The sequence below is a fragment of the Ostrinia nubilalis genome, chromosome 3, assembly GCF_963855985.1.
Source record: "Ostrinia nubilalis chromosome 3, ilOstNubi1.1, whole genome shotgun sequence".
NCBI classification, from domain to species: Eukaryota; Metazoa; Arthropoda; class Insecta; order Lepidoptera; family Crambidae; genus Ostrinia; species Ostrinia nubilalis.
In genome coordinates, this window is record NC_087090.1 from 7408297 (window position 1) to 7428574 (window position 20278).

The 20278-nt window shown below is 33.9% G+C and overlaps 2 protein-coding genes across 2 annotated transcripts; one reads left to right on the forward strand and one right to left on the reverse strand.

Annotated features, from left to right (window-relative positions):
- The first annotated feature begins 37 nt into the window (after nucleotides 1-37).
- On the forward strand, nucleotides 38-8841 carry LOC135087799 (uncharacterized). Its single transcript, XM_063982592.1, has 12 exons — nucleotides 38-265; nucleotides 1046-1158; nucleotides 1256-1394; nucleotides 1706-1807; nucleotides 2401-2566; nucleotides 2657-2784; nucleotides 3061-3103; nucleotides 3187-6198; nucleotides 6287-6805; nucleotides 7213-7392; nucleotides 7580-7834; nucleotides 8294-8841. Exons 1-12 carry the CDS (start codon nucleotides 185-187, stop codon nucleotides 8491-8493), a joined length of 4938 nt encoding a protein of 1645 aa, XP_063838662.1. The 5' UTR covers nucleotides 38-184; the 3' UTR covers nucleotides 8494-8841.
- A 774-nt stretch (nucleotides 8842-9615) lies between these two features.
- On the reverse strand, nucleotides 9616-18640 carry LOC135087800 (vacuolar protein sorting-associated protein 52 homolog). Its single transcript, XM_063982593.1, has 7 exons — nucleotides 18216-18640; nucleotides 17951-18096; nucleotides 17316-17883; nucleotides 17049-17204; nucleotides 16758-16876; nucleotides 16394-16517; nucleotides 9616-10410 (listed from the first exon to the last, which is right to left on the reverse strand). The coding sequence occupies exons 1-7, from the start codon at nucleotides 18465-18467 to the stop codon at nucleotides 9781-9783; spliced, it is 1995 nt and encodes a 664-aa protein (XP_063838663.1). The 5' UTR covers nucleotides 18468-18640; the 3' UTR covers nucleotides 9616-9780.
- Between the last annotated feature and the right edge of the window lie 1638 nt (nucleotides 18641-20278).

The following is a 20278-nucleotide window of genomic DNA, read 5'->3' on the forward strand; positions in this document are numbered from 1 at the left end:
ACATAGCTGTCAGTCTGTCAGCCAAAGCATAGACCAAAGAGCATGGCATAAACATGGTGCAGAAATCGAAAATCGGCTGAAAAACTAGTTGTCAAAAATGTGTTCGCGCGCCGGTAATAATTGTTTTTATTTCCAAACAAATCATTGTTGAATAGTCAAGATATAGAAAAGATTATTGTGCAACATGTCTATCGATGAAGCACTTTCAGGCTTTGATATTGCAGAATTTCTCAACACTACTCATTCAGAAGCATATGAATCCGCGGTAAGAGAGGTTAACTATTGTAATAATTTATAAAACCATAACACCTTTCTTGATACAAAATGAATTTGATTAAATTAAACTAACCGCAATTGCTATGAATTGTCTTACTTGACTTAATAATAATTATTAACCAATCACTTGGATGCGCTCATGTTATAATAACCTTAAGTTTTTTAATGTATTTGGTAAAATATTTGTAACGTGATGATGAAGTCCTCTATCACAAATATTTTTTGCTGTAGTAGATTTCATGAAACCTGTTTTTTATGAGACTTGCAAATTACATTAGACCATGAGTATTTCCATTAGCAGTGAAGCAACTATATTTACTGATGCCTTTTTGAATCACAATTTGTGGCAATTATGGGCTGGAAGTTAAACAGGATTGATTTAGGTATACACTGAATAAGTGGTGCCATATTGCAGTTACTCTGAAATTAAATGTTATGTTTGTGATTTTTTACTTACTATTCCTGTATTGCAAGTCTCCTACTGTGTGTTTGTGTGACTAACTAACAAGAATTAGTTCATGCCTTCCAAGTAATCTTGTATTATGAATAATTACAAATCTATTTGTGAAATAACATTCAGTGACTGATCTAGTAGAAATCAAAATATCGAATAAACATGCAGTTGCAAGGTTCTAGTAATATTAATGCATTGTGAGAGTATTTTACATGTTTGTGTGTACAAAGTCTTCTCTGTTAGATTCAAATACCATTAATTAAGTTTAATTACATCCGTTATATGACTTATTGACGAAAATATGTTATGTTTTAGAGGACTGAAATATCAAAACCTCCTGAAAATCCAGGGAAATTTATTATACCAGATTTAAGTGAAAAATGTCTGAAATCTCTGAAAGTTACAAAAAGGAGAATAATATGTGCAGAGTAAGTTTATATTTGTTGTTTTTAATTACTTATTTATTTTATTTTATTTATTTTTTTCAAAACAGTAATTTCTAAAAAAAAAATATTGTATTTTTAGCACTCTAATCGATACTTATTATGACAAGAGACAAGACTGTGAACAGCTTGAGTTGGATATTGCTGCATTTCAAGAAGAAATAAAGCAAATACGTATTGAATTGAAAGATGCTGCAGATAAAGCAGGTTATTATGAAAAAGTAAGTATGGTTTTGTTTAAAAGGATTATCATAATAATATTGGCCTTTATCATATCACGGTTTAGCATTGATATTTCTGTTTAAGGGCTGAACGCTTTCAACCATCTAATAACCTTAAACTGAAAAATGTATCTTTTAACAAAATATTTTCTATACAGATATGTATCAACAAGCTGTGCCTTATTATTCTGCAGAATTCAGGCAACTTTAAATTGGGATTTTCAACATGTTAACCAATGTAGCACAATTCCAACATTTGTCCCTCGTTCATGTATGTGTAAAATGTTTCATCTTATCTTTTTCACTTTCAGGAAGTAAATAGATTAAACAATGTTAATAAGGAATTGCTGGAAAAGTATGAACATACTCAAAACCTTTATGAAGGCATGCAGTCTCATTGTAATCAAATGCAGGTAAACTAACTAGTATATGAATTATAATACTACTTAGACCAGATTCGACCAAACTTTTATCCGAGAATTACTCCTGGTATAACTGGCACATTGACAGTTTCAGTATGGGAAATATTATAAATGCGAATGTAACTCTGTCTGTCTGTGTCGCTTTCACGCCTAAACCACTGAACCAATGTTGATGAAATTTGGCATTGAGATACTTTGAGTCTCAGGAAAGGACATATGATAGTTTTTATCCCGGTTTTTGAAACAGGGACGCGCGCGAAATAGTTTTTCTGACACAGACAAAATTCCACGCGGGTGAAGCCGCGGGCGTAAAGCTAGTAGGGAATATTTAACAAAACATCCCACAGTACTTAGCCCTTGTCATTATTATTCTAATTCTTAGATTATCTTAAATTAAAAATTTTGTGATGTCTTAAAACACAATAACACAACTCATACTAGTTACATGTATCACTTATTGTTTATTCAAATTTCTGTATACTACTTTTAGCTGAGCTAGAGCACTTTCAAGCCTACTTATTTACTTACTCCCACATTTATTTATTTCTCTTATATTATTTATCTTATATTATTCTCTTTTGAAGATTTTGTTTAAAGAAAATGAAACCGCCATGGAATCAAGCAAAATTGAAAATCAGCTTATTAAAACCAGCCTTAGGGATTGCGAGAAGCAAATAGCAAACCTTCAAACTGCAAAGGAGATACTCTTAAAGGACATTTGTATGGCCAGTGGTGTTGCGTTGGGCAAAAGTAAGTATTGATATACTTGATACAATCAATTATAACAATTTGTTTTATTTATTTTGTTAATTACAATTTTTTTAAATACCTACTCTGCAGGAAAGCTGAGTTCCCGTCGAAAACATGTTCTAATGAAATATCAGACCCAAACAGAAATTATCGACAGTGATAAGAGTGATGGTGAAACAGATGAAAATAATTTGCTTTCGTTGCCACAGTCCTTCAAGGTAATATTACTTTTAGTCTGGAACTTGCACCACATGGAAAAATTGTTTTTTAAAGAAGCATATGATATTATGTTTAATTATTATTCAAATAAGGCGCTGGATGCAGGCCGCTACCAACCGTGCGATGTGGAAGTCATTGGGGGAGGCCTATGTTCAGCAGTGGACGTCCTGTGGCTGAAATGATGATGATGATGATGATGATGATTATTCAAATAATATGTATTTAATTCATAAAACTATGTTATGTTGAACTTAATATATTCTTTCTTTTTTCAGTTTACACTGCCTGCAGAAAACGTTGAAAAGAATGTTACTGAAGGTAATTGAAATTTTGCATTGCATGGGACATTACTTTTTATAATGTTAGTGGTTTTAATTAATTTTGCGATACATTTATTACAGGAATTATTTCATCCAAAAAAGATAATGATCACGATTGGGACAACAGTACTGAACTAACCAATACAGATACGGGCCGGGGGTCGTCACTCGCGTCTTCGGACAAATGTTTCAATAGTCCCGATTACTTCCTCATCCACAGCCCTTTCAATCCAGATATTGCAGACAATCGGAAAAAACAACTTGTCAATACTTCGACAAGTCCCATCCTATTTGAATCGAATTATGCTCACGTGGCTACAAGTCCTATTTTGTTCGAATATGAAAATATACGAATCACTCTCAGTCCTGAAACTACGAATGGTAACAAAGATATGGCACTAAGTCCTCCCGAATTTGAGAAATCAGATATTATTAAATTGCCAGAAACGGATATTGGTACTGACATTTTATCGGATACAGAGACTTTCGATATGTTTTGTGATAATACAACTGCGGTTGGACAATTAATATCTCCCATCATTGACGAAAGCCCTGATGAGGATAAGGATATTGAAGTCCAAGGTGCGACTACTAATTCAATCACGATGCCTGGTGATAATCAGCATGACACTTCGCAGCGTATTTCCATGGAATCAATTAGTGAAAGGGAATGTCTAGAATTAAATAATAGTAAAAATATTGCTGCTAATAGTTCTGGGGATTGGGAAATTGAAATGATATTGGAAAGAATGCGATTACATCATAAGTTAATTACCCCCATTCCTAACTCGCCATCAAAACCATGTAACAGTAATATTACTTCACAACCCAGTCTAGAAACAAGCACTTTCTCTTGCAAAGATGCTGAAAAAATTTACAAATACTTTGAAGCAAAGTTTAATGCATTGAATCAACAGTATTTAGATAGTATGCAAGGTAATATGCCAAAAAGTGGATGTTGGAAAGAAGATGAAACAAATAGTATTATCATAACACGACGAACTGACGATATGGGACTAAAATCATGCGCGGAAAATGTTACAGCTTCAGGTTCTGATGTGGCGACAGTTTCAAAAGTAAAAAAGAAACCTAAGAAAAGTGACATTAACAGTTATCAAACACCAGAACAGCTCACTTTGGTGAGAAAAACATATGGAAGAGATCAAAGGCATGGTAAACGCCCTAATATTGGCTCTACTGGCAATGTCGCAGATTCCACATCAAATAAGATCAGTACAAGTATAGTGAAAAACACACCACCGGTAATTATTATAAATGAGCCAGATCAAACGGAAAGTTTGGACTGTTCTAAGAATGAGAATATTGAGTCTACATCCATTCATTTATGGATGCCTGGAGTATTAGACCCAGACTCTCCGCTGTTATCATCAGAAACAGAATTGTTTAATGACGATATCTCTACATCGATACCCAAACGACATGAATGGTTATTTGAAGAGAGTTCGTTTGAGAAAAAATATAGTACCAAAGAGCCCTACACTAGAAGTAAATTGAAGCATGGCGAGTTAACTACGATAGATAAACCTACACAGAAGCTGTTGCCAGAAAACAAAGGTTATCAGATTTTCAGTAGTCCCTCGATAGATGATGATGAAGTGCCATTATCTTCACTAGGTAATAATGTTGAAACTAAATCTGATACTGACAAAATTTCAAATGATATTCCTAAGGGAAAGAAAAATTTATTGAAGGGTAGTAAGGTTGAAAATCGAATATGTGCAGGAGAAAATGCCAAGAATACATTGGAGCAAGGCAAACTAACAAAAGTAGATGAAGTCAAGTGTAATCTCTTCACTGACAATAAGGTTTCAATTATTACGTCGGCAAGTAATGCAAAGGAAAAAAGTAAACCTGTAGAAATAGATGAAGACTCTATACCATTATCTTCAATGATTGAATGTAGTAATTTGTCTGAAAGAGAAGAAGATTTATTTGAGGATAGATTGCTTGAAAAACAAAATACTACCCAAGAGCGCCATGGTAAAAATACATTAAAACACCGTAAATTGACTAAACTAGAAAAAATGAGACAAAAGTTGTTGCCTAAAAGTAAAATAAGATCTGCAACCCCACCAATCAAAAAAATGCGCCACAAACCATTACAAATTTCACCTCCTTCGAAACACATTGCTCCCAGTGATAATGCCGCGTCCTTAAACGATAAAGATGTTTACGAAAATGCAATCAAAGTCATGTCCGAATTAAATTTAATTAAACAGACTAAAAAAAATAAAAGCCAATGCAATAGTAAGGTCACAAATGAGGCTGGTATTTCAACCGAAAGTTCAAACAGCAATAAAGACACACATAATAGTACAAATAAAACAAATACTTTGTGTTCAAATGAAGCAGTGGCTAAGGAGGTAAATTCAATATCTCTTACCCAAAAAAATACAGACCAAAAGGAAAAGGTGCTGAGTAATGTATATGACAAATGCAAAAAAGAACTAGTGATTGCAGTCGTTAAATGCGATATTATTAAGAATGTCTCTCTACTGTCGTCTCCTGAGAAACTGCTTGCAAACAGTCAAAATGAAAGTTTTGAAAAAACAAAGATAAGCCCTAATAACAAAGCAGTATTAGACAAAAAAAATCAGGTTCAAAGTAACCACCGAAATGAGGAAAGAGATGTGAAATGCGAAGCAAATGCGGACCAACAAGAGTCAAGAAAACGACCAATACGGCTTTCCGATGATAATCCAGACATACATTGTAAGAGAACATTACGAAGTTCAACCCTTACACAGTCTAAATCACATGAGCATGATGCAAGTCTTATTTCTAATATCTTATCGGACTCTGAAAACGATGCCAATGTTACTAATACCGGACCTCTATCACCAAACATAAATGGCATGCATGATGTTGATTGTTCAACGCCCAATAAAAGTTCATCAACCCAGAGGTTATTGAATTATGAAGATATAGATATGTTCACAGACGATAAAGAGATCCCTACAAAACAAGTTCACGAAGATAAAGTAAAATTATATCCAAAAGATAGCATATTTTGTAAAATATTGGAACAGACTGGGAAACAACCTTTCAAGAAGAATAGAAAGATACTTCCAGGTATAGTTTTATTTTACTTTAAAATAAAAATGTATCATGCAGCTGGTACACCTATTTCTCTTTCATTTAAAAATTATTTCTTTTTCAGACCCTGCTATATCCACAAAAATAAAAGAAGAAATCGCTTTGATTTGTGAGTTGCCTCAAAAAGATACCAAGAATGCAATGAATAATCTAGTCACTATTATTAAGAATTGGGACCGCAAACAATTTCTGGCAGGCTTTATGGTATACCTAGAAGATCCAGAGCGGAAAATGGAGCTATTTAAAAAGATCTACTCTCCTCCAGGACCATCTATGACAAAAGCAGAACAGATACTTTTATATGTAATATCACAACTGCGAGGCAGTTGGAGTGACGTGGTTGAACGGATACTGTGGGTCATAGAGTATAAGTTGTTTAACCTCAATGCTACTCCTCATTTTGATCAGATTGAGAGTATTTCGCATTTCTTTGCGCTTCTCTGCCGCTATTTTAAACTGAAGAGCCGATTGAGGCTGTTTATGATAGATGCTTTGTACTGCATGCAGTACAAGGCCGTTCCTCTAATTAAGCAATGTCTGGAGGTTTGGATGCTTATTTTACCACTGGCTCATATGGGCATTGGTGAGTTAAATGTTTTACATTATTATTATTTATGGATTCTGATTACTTTCGTCAGTTGTATTTCAATGCTTTGGTTTTACATTAACGTCCGTATTCATAAACGATGCTTGCTTAAGTGAAGCAGCAAATCGAACGCACAGCGTTGAATAGAAGCTCTGTGATTGGTTCGTGTGTCACCTTGTGCGTCCACGCGCACTGGAAGACTTCTTAGTAATGTTTTTGAATACGAGCGTAAGTTTTGATAGTCGCTTGAGGAGTGGTTCGCATAACGAACTTCAACGCCAACAGCTGTTGTGGTGTCGTAATGTTTAAAGTACCTCAAAGCTAAACGTAAATTATGTTTTAAAGGCGCTCTTACATCGGCAGATTTTCAAACAATACCCTCATTGGTTTTCTTTTGTTTTCAGCTAAAAGTCCAATGGTGACTACTATGGTATATTTATTGCATTACTACAAATGCCAAGATCAATCCAACAGAGTGCAAGAGATAAAGACCATACTCAATAGAAAATATTCATACAAAATCACAGATTGGAATGAACCAAAGATTCTAGAGATGTACAAAAATGCCATCAATGAAACACGAGGTATGTTGGTTTTCTAATTTTTTTATTGTAGGGAACTTCAATCTTGAGTTAAATATATTTTTATAACTGATGTCTATTATTTTTAACATATTTCATAACAAGATTAGGTGTTCACACATCTGATTTACAAATAGCCTGTGTAGTAGACTTATTAATGTTATTCAATAGTAATATTTGCTTGTTTCAGGTATACCACTGGAAAAAAAGCTACTTCGGTTGGCTGTCTTATTAATTGCAAAACGAAATGGCCCAAGATGGTGCCAGAGGAACATGATAACTGGCATACTCATGACAATTTTGAAGAGTGATAAGGTCTCTGAACGGGCGAAGATATTTTGTGCATCTATATTGGGACCATTGCTCAAGCCTTATCGAGATGAAAATATGAGATCTAATTGTGAAGTAGTTATAAACTATCTTCTGGATATGTTAAAACACAATCGTGAGTATACTTTTTATACCAGGTGCTCCTTTTGATTTCTGGAAATTTTAGGGGTATAATATGTATGTACATAATATGTATATGTGTTCCTAAACGCAAATTTTCGAAGATATCATCAATCTTAATAGTTTTTTCCAAAATTGTCACCCAGTTATCTAGTCACAATTTTCATTGATAAGTTATGTAAATCATTCATTATTATTTAAGTAAAAATAATGTGATATTGATATTTTTTTTACATAAATGTGTTTTAACATGGTTTTAAAACTATGGCGATTTATTTTGTATGAAAAAATAAGTCCAAATAAATTGCTGAATTAAAAAAAAATGCCATTCGATTCTTTGAAGTTGTCTTAATAATACCCTAGAGTTCCAGGAAATCAAAAAGGGCAGCTTGTATTTATGTGTAAATTCTATGTAAGTAAATAAATATTAATCTATATAATATTTTTGTTTTAGCTTCAAGCCAGATGGAGGAGGCAGTGTATACCAGCTTGATTAGCATCAGTAGGCATGACCTGGCCAAAGTTGTAAAACCACTGTTGGCTTGGCATCCACAACGAGTGTCTCCAGAGATGGAAAGGGTGTTGCGGGATTTTGTGGCTGAGAAAAATATTCCTACTTGGACAAGATTGCTATCGGAGATGCAGTTACAGTAATGGTTTCGCGTAGCTTTAAACTACATATTTTAGAAAATATTAAGTTGCATTAAGAACATACCCAGCATCTTTGCTTGAGCATGTCTTGGAAGAGGCCTATGCCCAGAAGTGGCACGAAAAAAGGCTGACTCTATGATATGTTTTTTTTATTATTTACATCATGTGATGTTACTTATGTATAAAATTCATTTAAGTAAAAACGACATGTATTGTAAACAAATGTCTAGATTTAAGAGGATATTATTTAAAATTTCTTGATGGAAACTGTGATTTTATGAAAATCTGCTTCGTTTTGGAAGTGGTAGGTAAGTTATAAAGATAATGAAATATAAAAAATCAAGAATCTTACTTGCTTTTTTATTATAATGTGATTCCTGATGGTTGGCAATTTCACGACTTGAATTTTTAATAATAATTAAGGCCCTGCCCTGATACACTATGGGACAAATGGAGCAACAGGATCTCCATTTGAAGGTGAATAATCTATATGGAAAATTGTAAATTTTTGGTCTGCTTCCGTTCGGATCAAGATAGGTATTGGCAAGTCGTTCGTTCTATAAGAAAAGTAATTATGTAACTAGTAGATTAATTTATTGGCTTTCAGGAAAGCATATAGTCAAGTCTATGAAGTCAATAATTTACTATCTCGAAAAAGAAAATAAATAGGTAAATTGGGTGTTTGAAAAGTCAAAATCGCAAAGCTTGATTTATGTCTAGAAATACTGCATAACTTCGATCCTATTAAATTTTATCGACGGTTTTTGTTTTTATTGAGTACCTTATTAGGCGCTTAGGGGCCATTCATTTATTACGTAAGACCGTTGCCATAGAAATGGAAATCGTTTTCTTATACGCATCCGAGCGAAACTCGGCACTTGCGCGGTTACTCGCACTTTCAAAGTATAATTTTAACTTTGTGCATTTTTGTGATCTTACGTAAGAACTAACGAGACTCCCTCCCACCCCCTTGTAAGAAAAAATAAGACATGGTTGATTGCGGGCCATGTTTGGCGCCGAAAATGATTATGTAGTGTTGTCGTTGGAAGACTACAATTAAACACGAGTATTTTTTTAACCAGTATCCATAAGAAAATATCGTACTATAAAATATAAATCAAACGGTTCATATTAAATATGCGGTTTTTATTTCTATTTCTTCACTTAATTAAACATCTTAATATAACTTAATAAGTACTTTAAATTACATATTCGACATAATTTTATCATATCAATCAAAATAAATACCATACTTGCACGAAGCATATAGCTAGCAATTTTTCTTTTATTTTAATAATTTGTTTTATATTTTTTTATTTCTACCATAATTACATGAATATTGACTAACTGTGTTCTGGCGTTAGGTGTGAGCAATTTAACAAACTTGTGATAGTATTGGACAAAATTAGTCAACGCCATTTGTAATAGTCCAGATCCTGTGACTAAATTAGGGAACGAAACTAATACTTCTCTGTGTATTTGTTCTAGGCTTTGTTTCCATCCTGCGCTAAACGATGCCACCAAAGGCAAAGATTTTCTTTCCAAACTTGCGAGTTGAGTTTTGTTATCGCCTTCTAGTAATTGTTCGCCTTCTTTAACAAATTGCATCATTCCCCCAAAATGTGGACTCAATATTTCTTCTACATATTCTGTGCTTCGGGACTGAAGTTGTTCCCTAAAACTCTCAGCCTCTTTAGTGTTGTCTCGTGTTCTTTCCATTAATATGCTTAACACCATGTCATAATTATTTATCAAAAATATTAGTTGTTGTATTCTTTGTGGAAATTCTGCAGCCATTTTTAGTAAGAAACAGTGCACTTCATCCTGTAAAACTAACAGTAGATTGCTAAGTTCTTCAGAAGGAAATTGCTCACTCAGGCTCAACATGGCAGCTGAAAATTCTGCATATCGACGGGTTATCTGGAATGAGTAAGTAATTCAATATTAAATAAGTATATTTACATAATGTTTAATATTTAATATACATACAGGGTGGAATTTTGTAATGCCACCTGGAGGGAAAGTACTCTTAATATTGTAGATAGAAAACATTCCTTTATTTTTGAAAAGAAATAGAACTGCATTCAAAGATTTCCAAAAAGGACAATGACCAAAAATGTATGGAGTGTGGTCCAAATGTCCATCACTAACGAGACCTATGTAGTAAAATAGTCTACTAAATACTGATTCATTATAACCAAACCGCCATCAAAAATATGCTGTCAGTAAAAAGTTATGACTGAATGAAAAGTCATGTTTTTCACCTTTTCATCCGAAAAATGTTCTCGATATCAGTCTATCTATCGCACATTTTGGACTAATCTATGCATGTTATGTCATGTCGCTTAGTGTGCCGTGTTAGGTTCTTGCTAAAAGAAAAAAAAATAAGCTCAGAAGGAAGACAACAATATTGGAATACTTTGAATATGCGAAAGGGGTAAAAATAGTCTTTTTTAAAACTGGTACGGGGTTATAGATGTATTATTACATTATACTAGCTGTGCCTACGACTTTGTACGCGTGAAAATAGTTTGAATAATATTTCCCATTTTTACAACATTTGTCTTTACTGCTCCGCCCCTATTGGTTGTAGGGTGATGTTATACAGGATGTTAGGCAAATGGGTATATGAGCCGACACTAGCCCATGTTAACATGGTCATATAAATGGTATGGTGAAGTCAGAAAATTGATATCTTCATTTTAACTATTTTAATTTTCATACAAATCGGATTTTATAAAATTTATTTTGTATGAAAATTTAAAAAATTCAAATGATGATATCAAATTTCTGACTTCACCATACCATTTATATGCCTATGTTAACATGGGCTATTGTCGGCTCATATACCCATTTACCTAACACCCTGTATAACCTACAACCATCTTTGATAAATGGGCTATCCATGACAAAAATATTTCAAACTAGCTTTCCGCCCGCGGCTTCGCCCGCGTGGAATTTTGTCTGTCACAGAAAAACTTTATCGCGCGCGTCCCTGTTTCAAAAACCGGGATAAAAACTATCCTATGTTCTTTCCCGGGACTCAAACTATCTCTATGCCAAATTTCATCAAAATCGGTTGCGAGGTTTAAGCGGGAAAGCGTAACAGACAGACAGACAGACAGACAGACAGACAGACAGACAGACAGACAGAGTTACTTTCGCATTTATAATATTAGTTGGGATAGGACCAGTAGTTCCTGAGATTAGCGCGTAAACTACTAAAATTTTTCATGTGCGTTCCCTTCGAGAGGCCACTGTGGAAAACGAAGGTTTCGTATACATAAAGATTTAGCAGAACCTCTAAAACAAATGTAGCCAGAATGATAAATTTGTAGGTGTTGTAAGTTGGACGCTACAAGTTACAACTCGCCGAATGTGGTCCCTCAGATGAACTATGTCAAATGCTAAATTACTGAATCTGACCAAATAAGATGATTTTGATGAATGGTAATATTTAGGAGGTAAATCGTAGGGCTACATACGAAAATAAGACCTCTGGATAGTTACTGCAAATAAAGAAAATCGAATCAGACGATGGGCCCTCAGTTCTCCAGTGCACAAAATTTACTTTAATGCTACAAATTGGAACTTGAGACTAAGTTTCTTTGGTAAGGTTTTAATTTTAGCAGAAATAGCCACAATGCTACCCTGAGAGTACAGGGTTTATATATTCTACTAGTACAGAATAAAAGCTCTAGTAAAGTGAGCCCTCGGGCCACACGTTTCAGAAAAAAGTTATCATATTTAGAGACAAGGTGGAAGGTGTATTAATTTACACATAATACTATAAAAACGTAGTCATTTCGTAGTACAAACTTAAGTATATGTGTGGTGTGTAAATATTTCCTTTCATGAAATATAACTGACTCATTTATGTGTGAACAAAATATTCGTATTAGGGTAACCACACATCAGAAAATTAATGGATAACTAGAAAAAGTGTCCCTACACAACCAATACCACGATGAAAATAATTCAAGATAAAGTTGTACTGTTAAACATTTTTATAGATAGAGCATAATAAAACAAAGTACACTGATAACAAAATTACCATGTATATGTTACGGCTAAAGATAGGTGTGAACATAAACTTAAGATTAGCCGGCTAAACTTAAGTTTATCTTTGATGAGGTGTTAATGTTAGTTTCTTCTATCTTTAGCCGGCTAAACTTAAGTGTAACCGCAGGCCCTTGGCTAAAAATGTAGAAGGAAATTGAAAAGGAAACAATGTAATAATGTTTACTATTTTGACACGAAAACTTTAATAAAAATAATCACTTTGATTACACATGTACTTTTATGTACCTATGTAGGTATTCAAAATTACAATTATTACAATAACAAATTATTAATTACTTAAAACAATATCTACCTAATCATTAAAATAAAATAATAAGGAACCATTTGGTCATTACAGAATCTTCTGTAGGTATTTATAATTACAAAATAAAAGTGCACGCGCGTTGCCTCCCCACCGCCCCCTCAAGCCCTCCGCCGGCCTGGCGCGCCCATCGAACACATTTTTAGCCGTTTCGTTTTGGCTAATGTGCACATTAGCCGGCTAAAGATGGAATATCACGACGCAAACTAACATGTTATCGAACTTTAGCTGCTTCTCGAAGATAAACTTAAGTTTAGCCGGCTAATCTTAAGTTTATGTTCACAACTATCTTTAGCCGTAACATATACAGTGCGATTTTCACTCAATCGTTGAATTCAACTCGGCTGGGCAGCGTCCGCCGCGGGAAGCTTCGCGATATTCTCACGTCCGAAATACCGCAGTGTCTTAAGAACTGTGCCACAGCGTACTGAAGGAGATATCCGAAAGTGGGGATTGTCCACTGATCGGCCACATGCTCAGCAGGACGAGATCGGTTGTAGAAAATAAGATACTAACATTCAATACTAACATGCAAGCCTAAGTTTTAACTAACATTTATGGATCTCTGTTATCTGAAATAAATACTTTTTATATTATTTTATTTATTTAAGACTGACCAGTGTGTGTTGCCAGTGATGGTATACGGATCTGAGACGTGGTTGTTTACTATGGGCCTCATGAAGGCTCAAGGTCACCCAAAGGGCCATGGAGCGAGCTATGCTCGGAGTTTCCCTACGTGATCGAATCAGAAATGAGGAGATTCGTAGGAGAACCAAAGTGACTGACATAGTCCGCAGAATCGCTAAAATCAAGTAGCAGCTTGGGCGGGGCATACGTAGCTCGTAGAGCTGATGGCCGCTGGGTCAGGAAAGTACTTGAGTGGCGACGAGGAGCCGGAAGACGTAGCGTGGCAGGACCGACGATTTGGTGAAGGTCGCAGGAGGTACCTGGATGCGAGCGGCACAGGACCGGCCATTGTGGAAATCTTTGGGGGAGGCCTTTGACCAGCAGCGGACGTCTTTTGGCTGAAACGAACGAACGATTCACTGCTACTGATTAATGAACCGCGGCATTAATCGATTTTGTTGTATCACAGCTCTAAATCTATTTTCGTATCACACAATGCATAGGTAATTTAAATAAAATTATTTTTACGTCGTATTTAATTAAAATAAAATCAATAGACTCGGATTTATCTCAAAATACCTCTTAGGCAATCGTACAGAATACCTACTTACACTTTTGTTTTGAGTTTCCTAAAAAAATCGACAATGTGGTTAACATACACAAAATCATTACGGAGAATTTAAGAAGCAAGATATTTCTTTAAATACTTTATATAGCAATAATATTTGAATACAATTTTAAACTGCAAATTTTGTACATAAAATGCTGTAAACTATTTTTATCAAACAATGAGTTGGGCGAGATATTTATCATGGAATTGGTTTTTAGCGTGTGTTCCGAGGGCTCACTTTACTAGAGCTTTTATTCTGTACTAGTAGAATATATAAACCCCGTACTCTCAGGGTAGCATTGTGGCTACTTCTGCTAAAATTAAAACCTTACCAAAGAAACTTAGTCTCAAGTTACAATTTGTAGCATTAAAGTAAATTTTGTGCACTGGTGAACTGAGGGCCCATCGTCTGATTGGATTTTCTTTATTTGCAGTAACTATGCAGAGCTCTTATTTTCGTATGTAGCCCTACGATTTACCTCCTAAATATTACCATTCATCAAAATCATCTTATTTGGTCAGATTCAGTAATTTGGCATTTGACATAGTTCATCTGAGGGACCACATTCGGCGAGTTGTAGCGTCCAACTTACAACACCTACAAATTTATCATTCTGGCTACATTTGTTTTAGAGGTTCTGCTAAATCTTTATGTATACGAAACCTTCGTTTTCCATAGTGGCCTCTCGAAGGGAACGCACATAAATTTTTCAAACAGTCATAACTTTTTACTGACAGCTTATTTTTTTTTCGTCCCATACTGAAAGTTAATCTCTATTTAATGGACTATAAGCCAATATAGGTCTCATTAGTGGTGGACATTTGGACCACTTTTGGTCATTGTCCTTTGCTTGCCACACCCGGGAATCGAACTAACTAAAATCTGTTAAAAATTACACCTTGTATTTTTATTACATCGATCGTTAAGGTTAAGTAAAAGGATGAAATCTCTCGAACAAACTTGATAAATCAAATGAAAGGAAAACCATGAAATCTTATTTTTTTTTAATTATGTACAGAAAATTGTATGGTATGGTAGTGAATTTTCGAAATGCAGTTCTCTTTCTTTTCAAAAATAAAGGAATGTTTTCTTTCAGTAAAATTTTCTATCTACAGTATTAAGAGTACTTTCCTTCCAGGTGGCATTACAAAATTCCACCCTGTATAAGGGTCATTCCATAAAAATCTGTATATTTTCGACGTCATTTTGTCCGTAACTTTTTTAAGATGCTTTTGAATACTTTATTAGTGTAAATTATAGTTTATTAATTAATTATGTTATGTCTAAAAGGGCCAGTCACTTTATGCTTTATTTTAGGAGAAATTATAATTTTCAATTTCTTCATACTACATTACTCCTATATGACTTCTAATAAAGTATAAAACTTATAACCTTAACATTTATAGATAAGTTAATATACATAATTTAATTGTTTTGTTATTATCACTATATAAAAAACATGATTCCCTAACTAGTAATTTAGTCCCAAGTGCCGTTTAAAGCTAGGGCCTGACGCTCTAGGGACTGACGATTTGGAGTAAAACTTAACACAAATACAGATTAACTTTATATTATAAGATGCTTAATACGATGTGCCGAAAATAGGCAAAAAACCACACGTAAATACTAATTAAAATATATACAATTTCTTATTGTAATCAATAAAGCTACTCAACTAGGGACTGACGAAGTGACTGGATTAACACATGTTTCCGCAACAACTGGCACGTTTGCACTAATTCAAAAAACGGCTACCGCAAAGCCAGTATGGTCTGAGGATAACTTCGTATCGTACTTTAAACTCAACTAAATGTCATTCACTCTAAATACATATTAAAGCGCAAAATTATAAAATCAGTGCGTGGCGAGGGAATGACGCTAAAAGCTGTAGACTCTTTTTCAACTAAAGAAAATCAAATTATTGTTTATTGAAACCGCAAAATATTAATAGCATTTGGTGTAATATACATTTAAATAGATTATTCGTTAATTAAAACAAAGGATAAAGTTGATGTTTTTATAAATGTGGGTCCCAAAACACAAACTTTTGGAGTACGGACATGCCTAGGGAATGACGTTTTAGGTCATTCAAAAGGAATTTAAGATGTTTTAAAAATAGTTTCAAAAAATATAAATGGGTGATGAATAAAGCCCATTGCGAGCTGTTATTTAATAATTTTGGAATAAAATATTAACAAATATTTCATGTGAAATGTGGCGCGGACTAAGAGTTAACATATTTTTGTGGAATGACCCATAAGAGGAAATATTAAAATCTTACATAATGTGGGCCCATTTCCTTATTAGATAATTTTGCTGGATCACATTCCCTTACACTTTGAATATTCAATTTTAAAACATATTCCAATCTAGGCCACAGGGCACCATGCAAGGAATCCCAGTAACTGAAAAAAAATGATGTTTAACATTTTTGTATTAAAAAAAATTACAATTGAACAATGAAATGAAGTTATAGGTCATAATAATGTCCAACTTACACAGTACAGTTTCAGATAATCGGATAAATTAAGCAGTAAAAAAAATAGTAGTTAGTAGATCTCAAACAGTGGTTATTGACTTATTAGTCTATTATTATTTCACCATATTATGTTTTCCTAACAAAATAAAATAGAATAAAATATTACCTGTCAAGAGCACCAACAGCCCGTTTATGACACATCCATCTATATCGATTTATGAGTTGGATGCATAAAAACAATGCCAAGCAGTCATAGCATTCTAAAACATAATTTTCCACGTTTTTCTGGAAATAGATTAGAAAATGGTCAATGTCTGACAAATTAGGTTAAGAAGACAGTCATCCATTAGTCTATCATCTCCTTAAGTTTGTTGGCATAATCTTTTTAGGACAACCTGTATATGCTATTTATTCTTACTGATGATTAATTAATATGAAATTGATAGGACATACATACCACAAGTAAAGACAATGTTTTTCCAAGAATTCTGTCAAAGAGTTCTTGAGCATGGCTGCCTTTCACATGAAAGAATTCGGTTGTGAAAAGGTACTCCCGGCAACCGTTATCAACAAGGGCATATTGGAGACTTCTAAATAATGCCTCATATGAATACTGCGAAACAAAACATGAATAATTATTTCAATTAGGTAAACTGTGTTATGCAGTAATTTTAGAGTAGATACTTATTTTAGCAATTAATCAAAAATTTTTATTTACACTTACTTTGATTTTTTGCTGTGCATGAGGAACTATAATTGGAGCTTCAAGTTGCTGTGCTAATACATCACCTCGATTGCCAATGGTAAAGATCGTGCTTTTATTTTTCAGATTAGATTTCTGGAAAAAACCCCCTTTAGATCCATCTTCTATCCCCATGAGGTCTTCTTTGGTAGGAGCTTCTTCATACTTTAACTTATCCAGTCTTGATGCATAGGATTTAAAATACGAGTAGTACACTTTGCTCAATGTATCAATGTACTCATTGCATATCTCTTGAGCAACATTTCTTTCATTTGTAAGTACAAACTCAAAGAAAAATTTATATTTCAGCATGGCATTCTGTGGCATTTGGTAGTTACCCATCGGTTTACGAAACTTGTATATTTGTTCTAGAATGTAGGCTCTTATTTTTGATACGGACTTTATCTTTAATTTTTCCAAGACATCTTTAACATCATGACATGCTTTAGTTTCTTTGAAGTCCTGTTCTTTGACAAAGTTGAGCTTTTGGTTCAATATAGCAAGTTGTACCATGAATTCTTTGTCTGTTACGGGCACATTATTGATCCCACTATAAAGATATTAAAAGTTCAGTTAATACTTTACAAGTTTGGTAGGGGTGTTTAATAAGTACTTACAATATGAGTGTCTCCGATACAGCCATGTCTTCTATGAATGAAGACAGTGGTCCTTTAAGAACCTGTCTGTTAGACAATTGCACTGACATGTTGACGGAACGCTTTTGCAAACTAATTATCTCATTGCTGATGCTACCTAAGTCATTCTAAAAGAAAAAATAAATTAAAAATTATATACTACAATCTGAAATGTAGGAATTGTTTGTGGTCAGATAGTATGATACAAGTTATATGCTCTATCAATTCCTTGCTTGTGTGTACTTACCTGGAATACCATCAGCATGCTTTCCATACGTTCCAGAATATTATCACATTCTTCTATTTGAGAGTGTAGTGAGCCAATATTCTCACTTTCTTTCAAATAATCTGCAATTGATGCTTTTTCGGCTTCTTTTATTCCCTTGTCGATTTGAAGAGCATATTCTCGAAGATCAGTACCATTTTGCAAGACTTCTTGTATTTCTATATCTTCAAGATTTTTATCTAGGCCTTCTTTAGTGATCTCTGCCTCAGTCATTTTCGTAGTCGAAGTATTAGTTCTTAGAATTGAAGATTCTTCGTATTATTGAGGTATAATCTTGGTACAATCTAGTTATAACGAAAACATCTGTTACGCATAGAAATAAATATTAAATAGAAAAACATTCGTGATGGATGCGGGATTCCAAAGATTTTTTGACATTTCTTTTGATTTCTTTTGATGACAGTGACATTGACATGAATGAAGACATTTTATTTTTTTCCACGTTAATTTTTTTAGATAACGGCTTTGGGTTATGAAGAATCGATTATCTTTTATATGAATCGATTATTTCTTTATTGATTAATTCTAGTTTTAATGCAACTTATTATGTGCTTGCACGTCAATAAATAAATAAATATTCCACCAAATCCAAATTAAGCAGAGCAGAGCTTGTTCTAAGAGTACCATGCACTGACTTACAGTCTAATTTTTTAGAAATCAGAGCCCCGATTACGGTAATTTTTAACGTCAACAATCCAGACACGCTTCTCGATTCTGCGATACGATTGGTCGTTCAACAGCGTACCTACGTCAGCTGTTTTGACCAATCGTATTGCAGAATCAGAAACGCGTCTGGATTGTAGACGTTAAAAGTTACCGTAATCGGGGCTCAGCAGAAATGTCATCAAAAATGGCGAACTGACATAAAAATATTTTTAGTCTGTGAACTAGTGATGTGACAAAACCTCTCGTTAATCGCGAAGTGAAATTATTGTAGTACTTGCGTATCATCGCCGGGTGATCGTCAAAATACTAAAAATATGCAACAAAGTCGTAACATTGAATGTGAACTGATTATGAAATTTTCGAGAACAGGAAACAAACTGTATGCACAGATGTAATCAAAAAACACACTGGACAATAAAACAATCAATGATATCCGTAAAGTTATTAAACTTCAAATAGTTGCAAAAAGTTCTGTTTGACAGTGTTGCTACTAGTGACATCTCGCTCGCTCAGCCCCCTTAGACAAAACGCACTTTTTGATCGAATCGAAAATCGAATCCGTCAAAACTCCATACAAAAAAGGGACTTTTCGACCACTTTTCGACTGGTTTGCGATTATAATTTGCACTTTGTCTAGACTTTCAGTTCTTTGTTGGTCTATTCCGCTAGGGAGGTAATTTAAGATGCTATCAGTTGAAAGAAGATTTTAATTTTCTTTTATTTTATTTACTTATATAGGAAAATAAGCAATGGAACAATACGTAAGCATAATGCATAAAAAAGTAAAATAATTTCGTTTAAATAAAACCGACTAAAATTAAACTGACTCCGAAAAAGGTATACACTAAAAGTAGAAAAATAATTTTACGTTATCTCCAATATTGTCGAAGTTATCACCGGAAAACTAAACAAAGTATCGTATATTTTTTATTTAAAATTAATCAGTAATCGGAATAAGTGAATACTTTAAATAATATCGATTAAATTTACAGATTATTGTCTATGACTCACAGGTTACAGCACTGATGTGTCAGAGACAAGTCATAGACAATATGGAGATAACACATGATTTTAAACGTCAAGTCAATTTGACAAGTCTCACAAATTTTCATCGTCCACGTATTTTGCTAAAATAATTTGTTTCAAAGATTGATTTCAAACTTGTTTATACGTGAAAATAAAGTTGGTTTCATGGGCTTGTTAAATAATGTGTATGATATTATGAACACGTAAGTGATTATGGTGTAATTGTGTATGAAAGTGTTTGTTTACATCTCTGCTGGATTCTAAAAAATCAAGGTATAGAGGTCAGTCAGTGGTACCATATAGGCACCCACCACCAGATAGGGATGGGCAAA

Coding starts and splice junctions, on each gene's coding strand:
- LOC135087800 (XM_063982593.1), bottom strand. CDS start 18,467: ATGACTGAGGCAGAGATCACTAAAGAAGGCCTAGATAAAAATCTTGAA. Junction 18,097..18,215: donor GCATGCTGATGGTATTCCAG/GTAAGTACACAC, acceptor TTTTTCTTTTAG/AATGACTTAGGTAGCATCAG. Junction 16,518..16,757: donor GCTGTTGGTGCTCTTGACAG/GTAATATTTTAT, acceptor ATTTTTTTTCAG/TTACTGGGATTCCTTGCATG.
- LOC135087799 (XM_063982592.1), top strand. CDS start 185: ATGTCTATCGATGAAGCACTTTCAGGCTTTGATATTGCAGAATTTCTC. Junction 1,395..1,705: donor AAGCAGGTTATTATGAAAAA/GTAAGTATGGTT, acceptor TTTCACTTTCAG/GAAGTAAATAGATTAAACAA. Junction 2,785..3,060: donor CGTTGCCACAGTCCTTCAAG/GTAATATTACTT, acceptor TTCTTTTTTCAG/TTTACACTGCCTGCAGAAAA.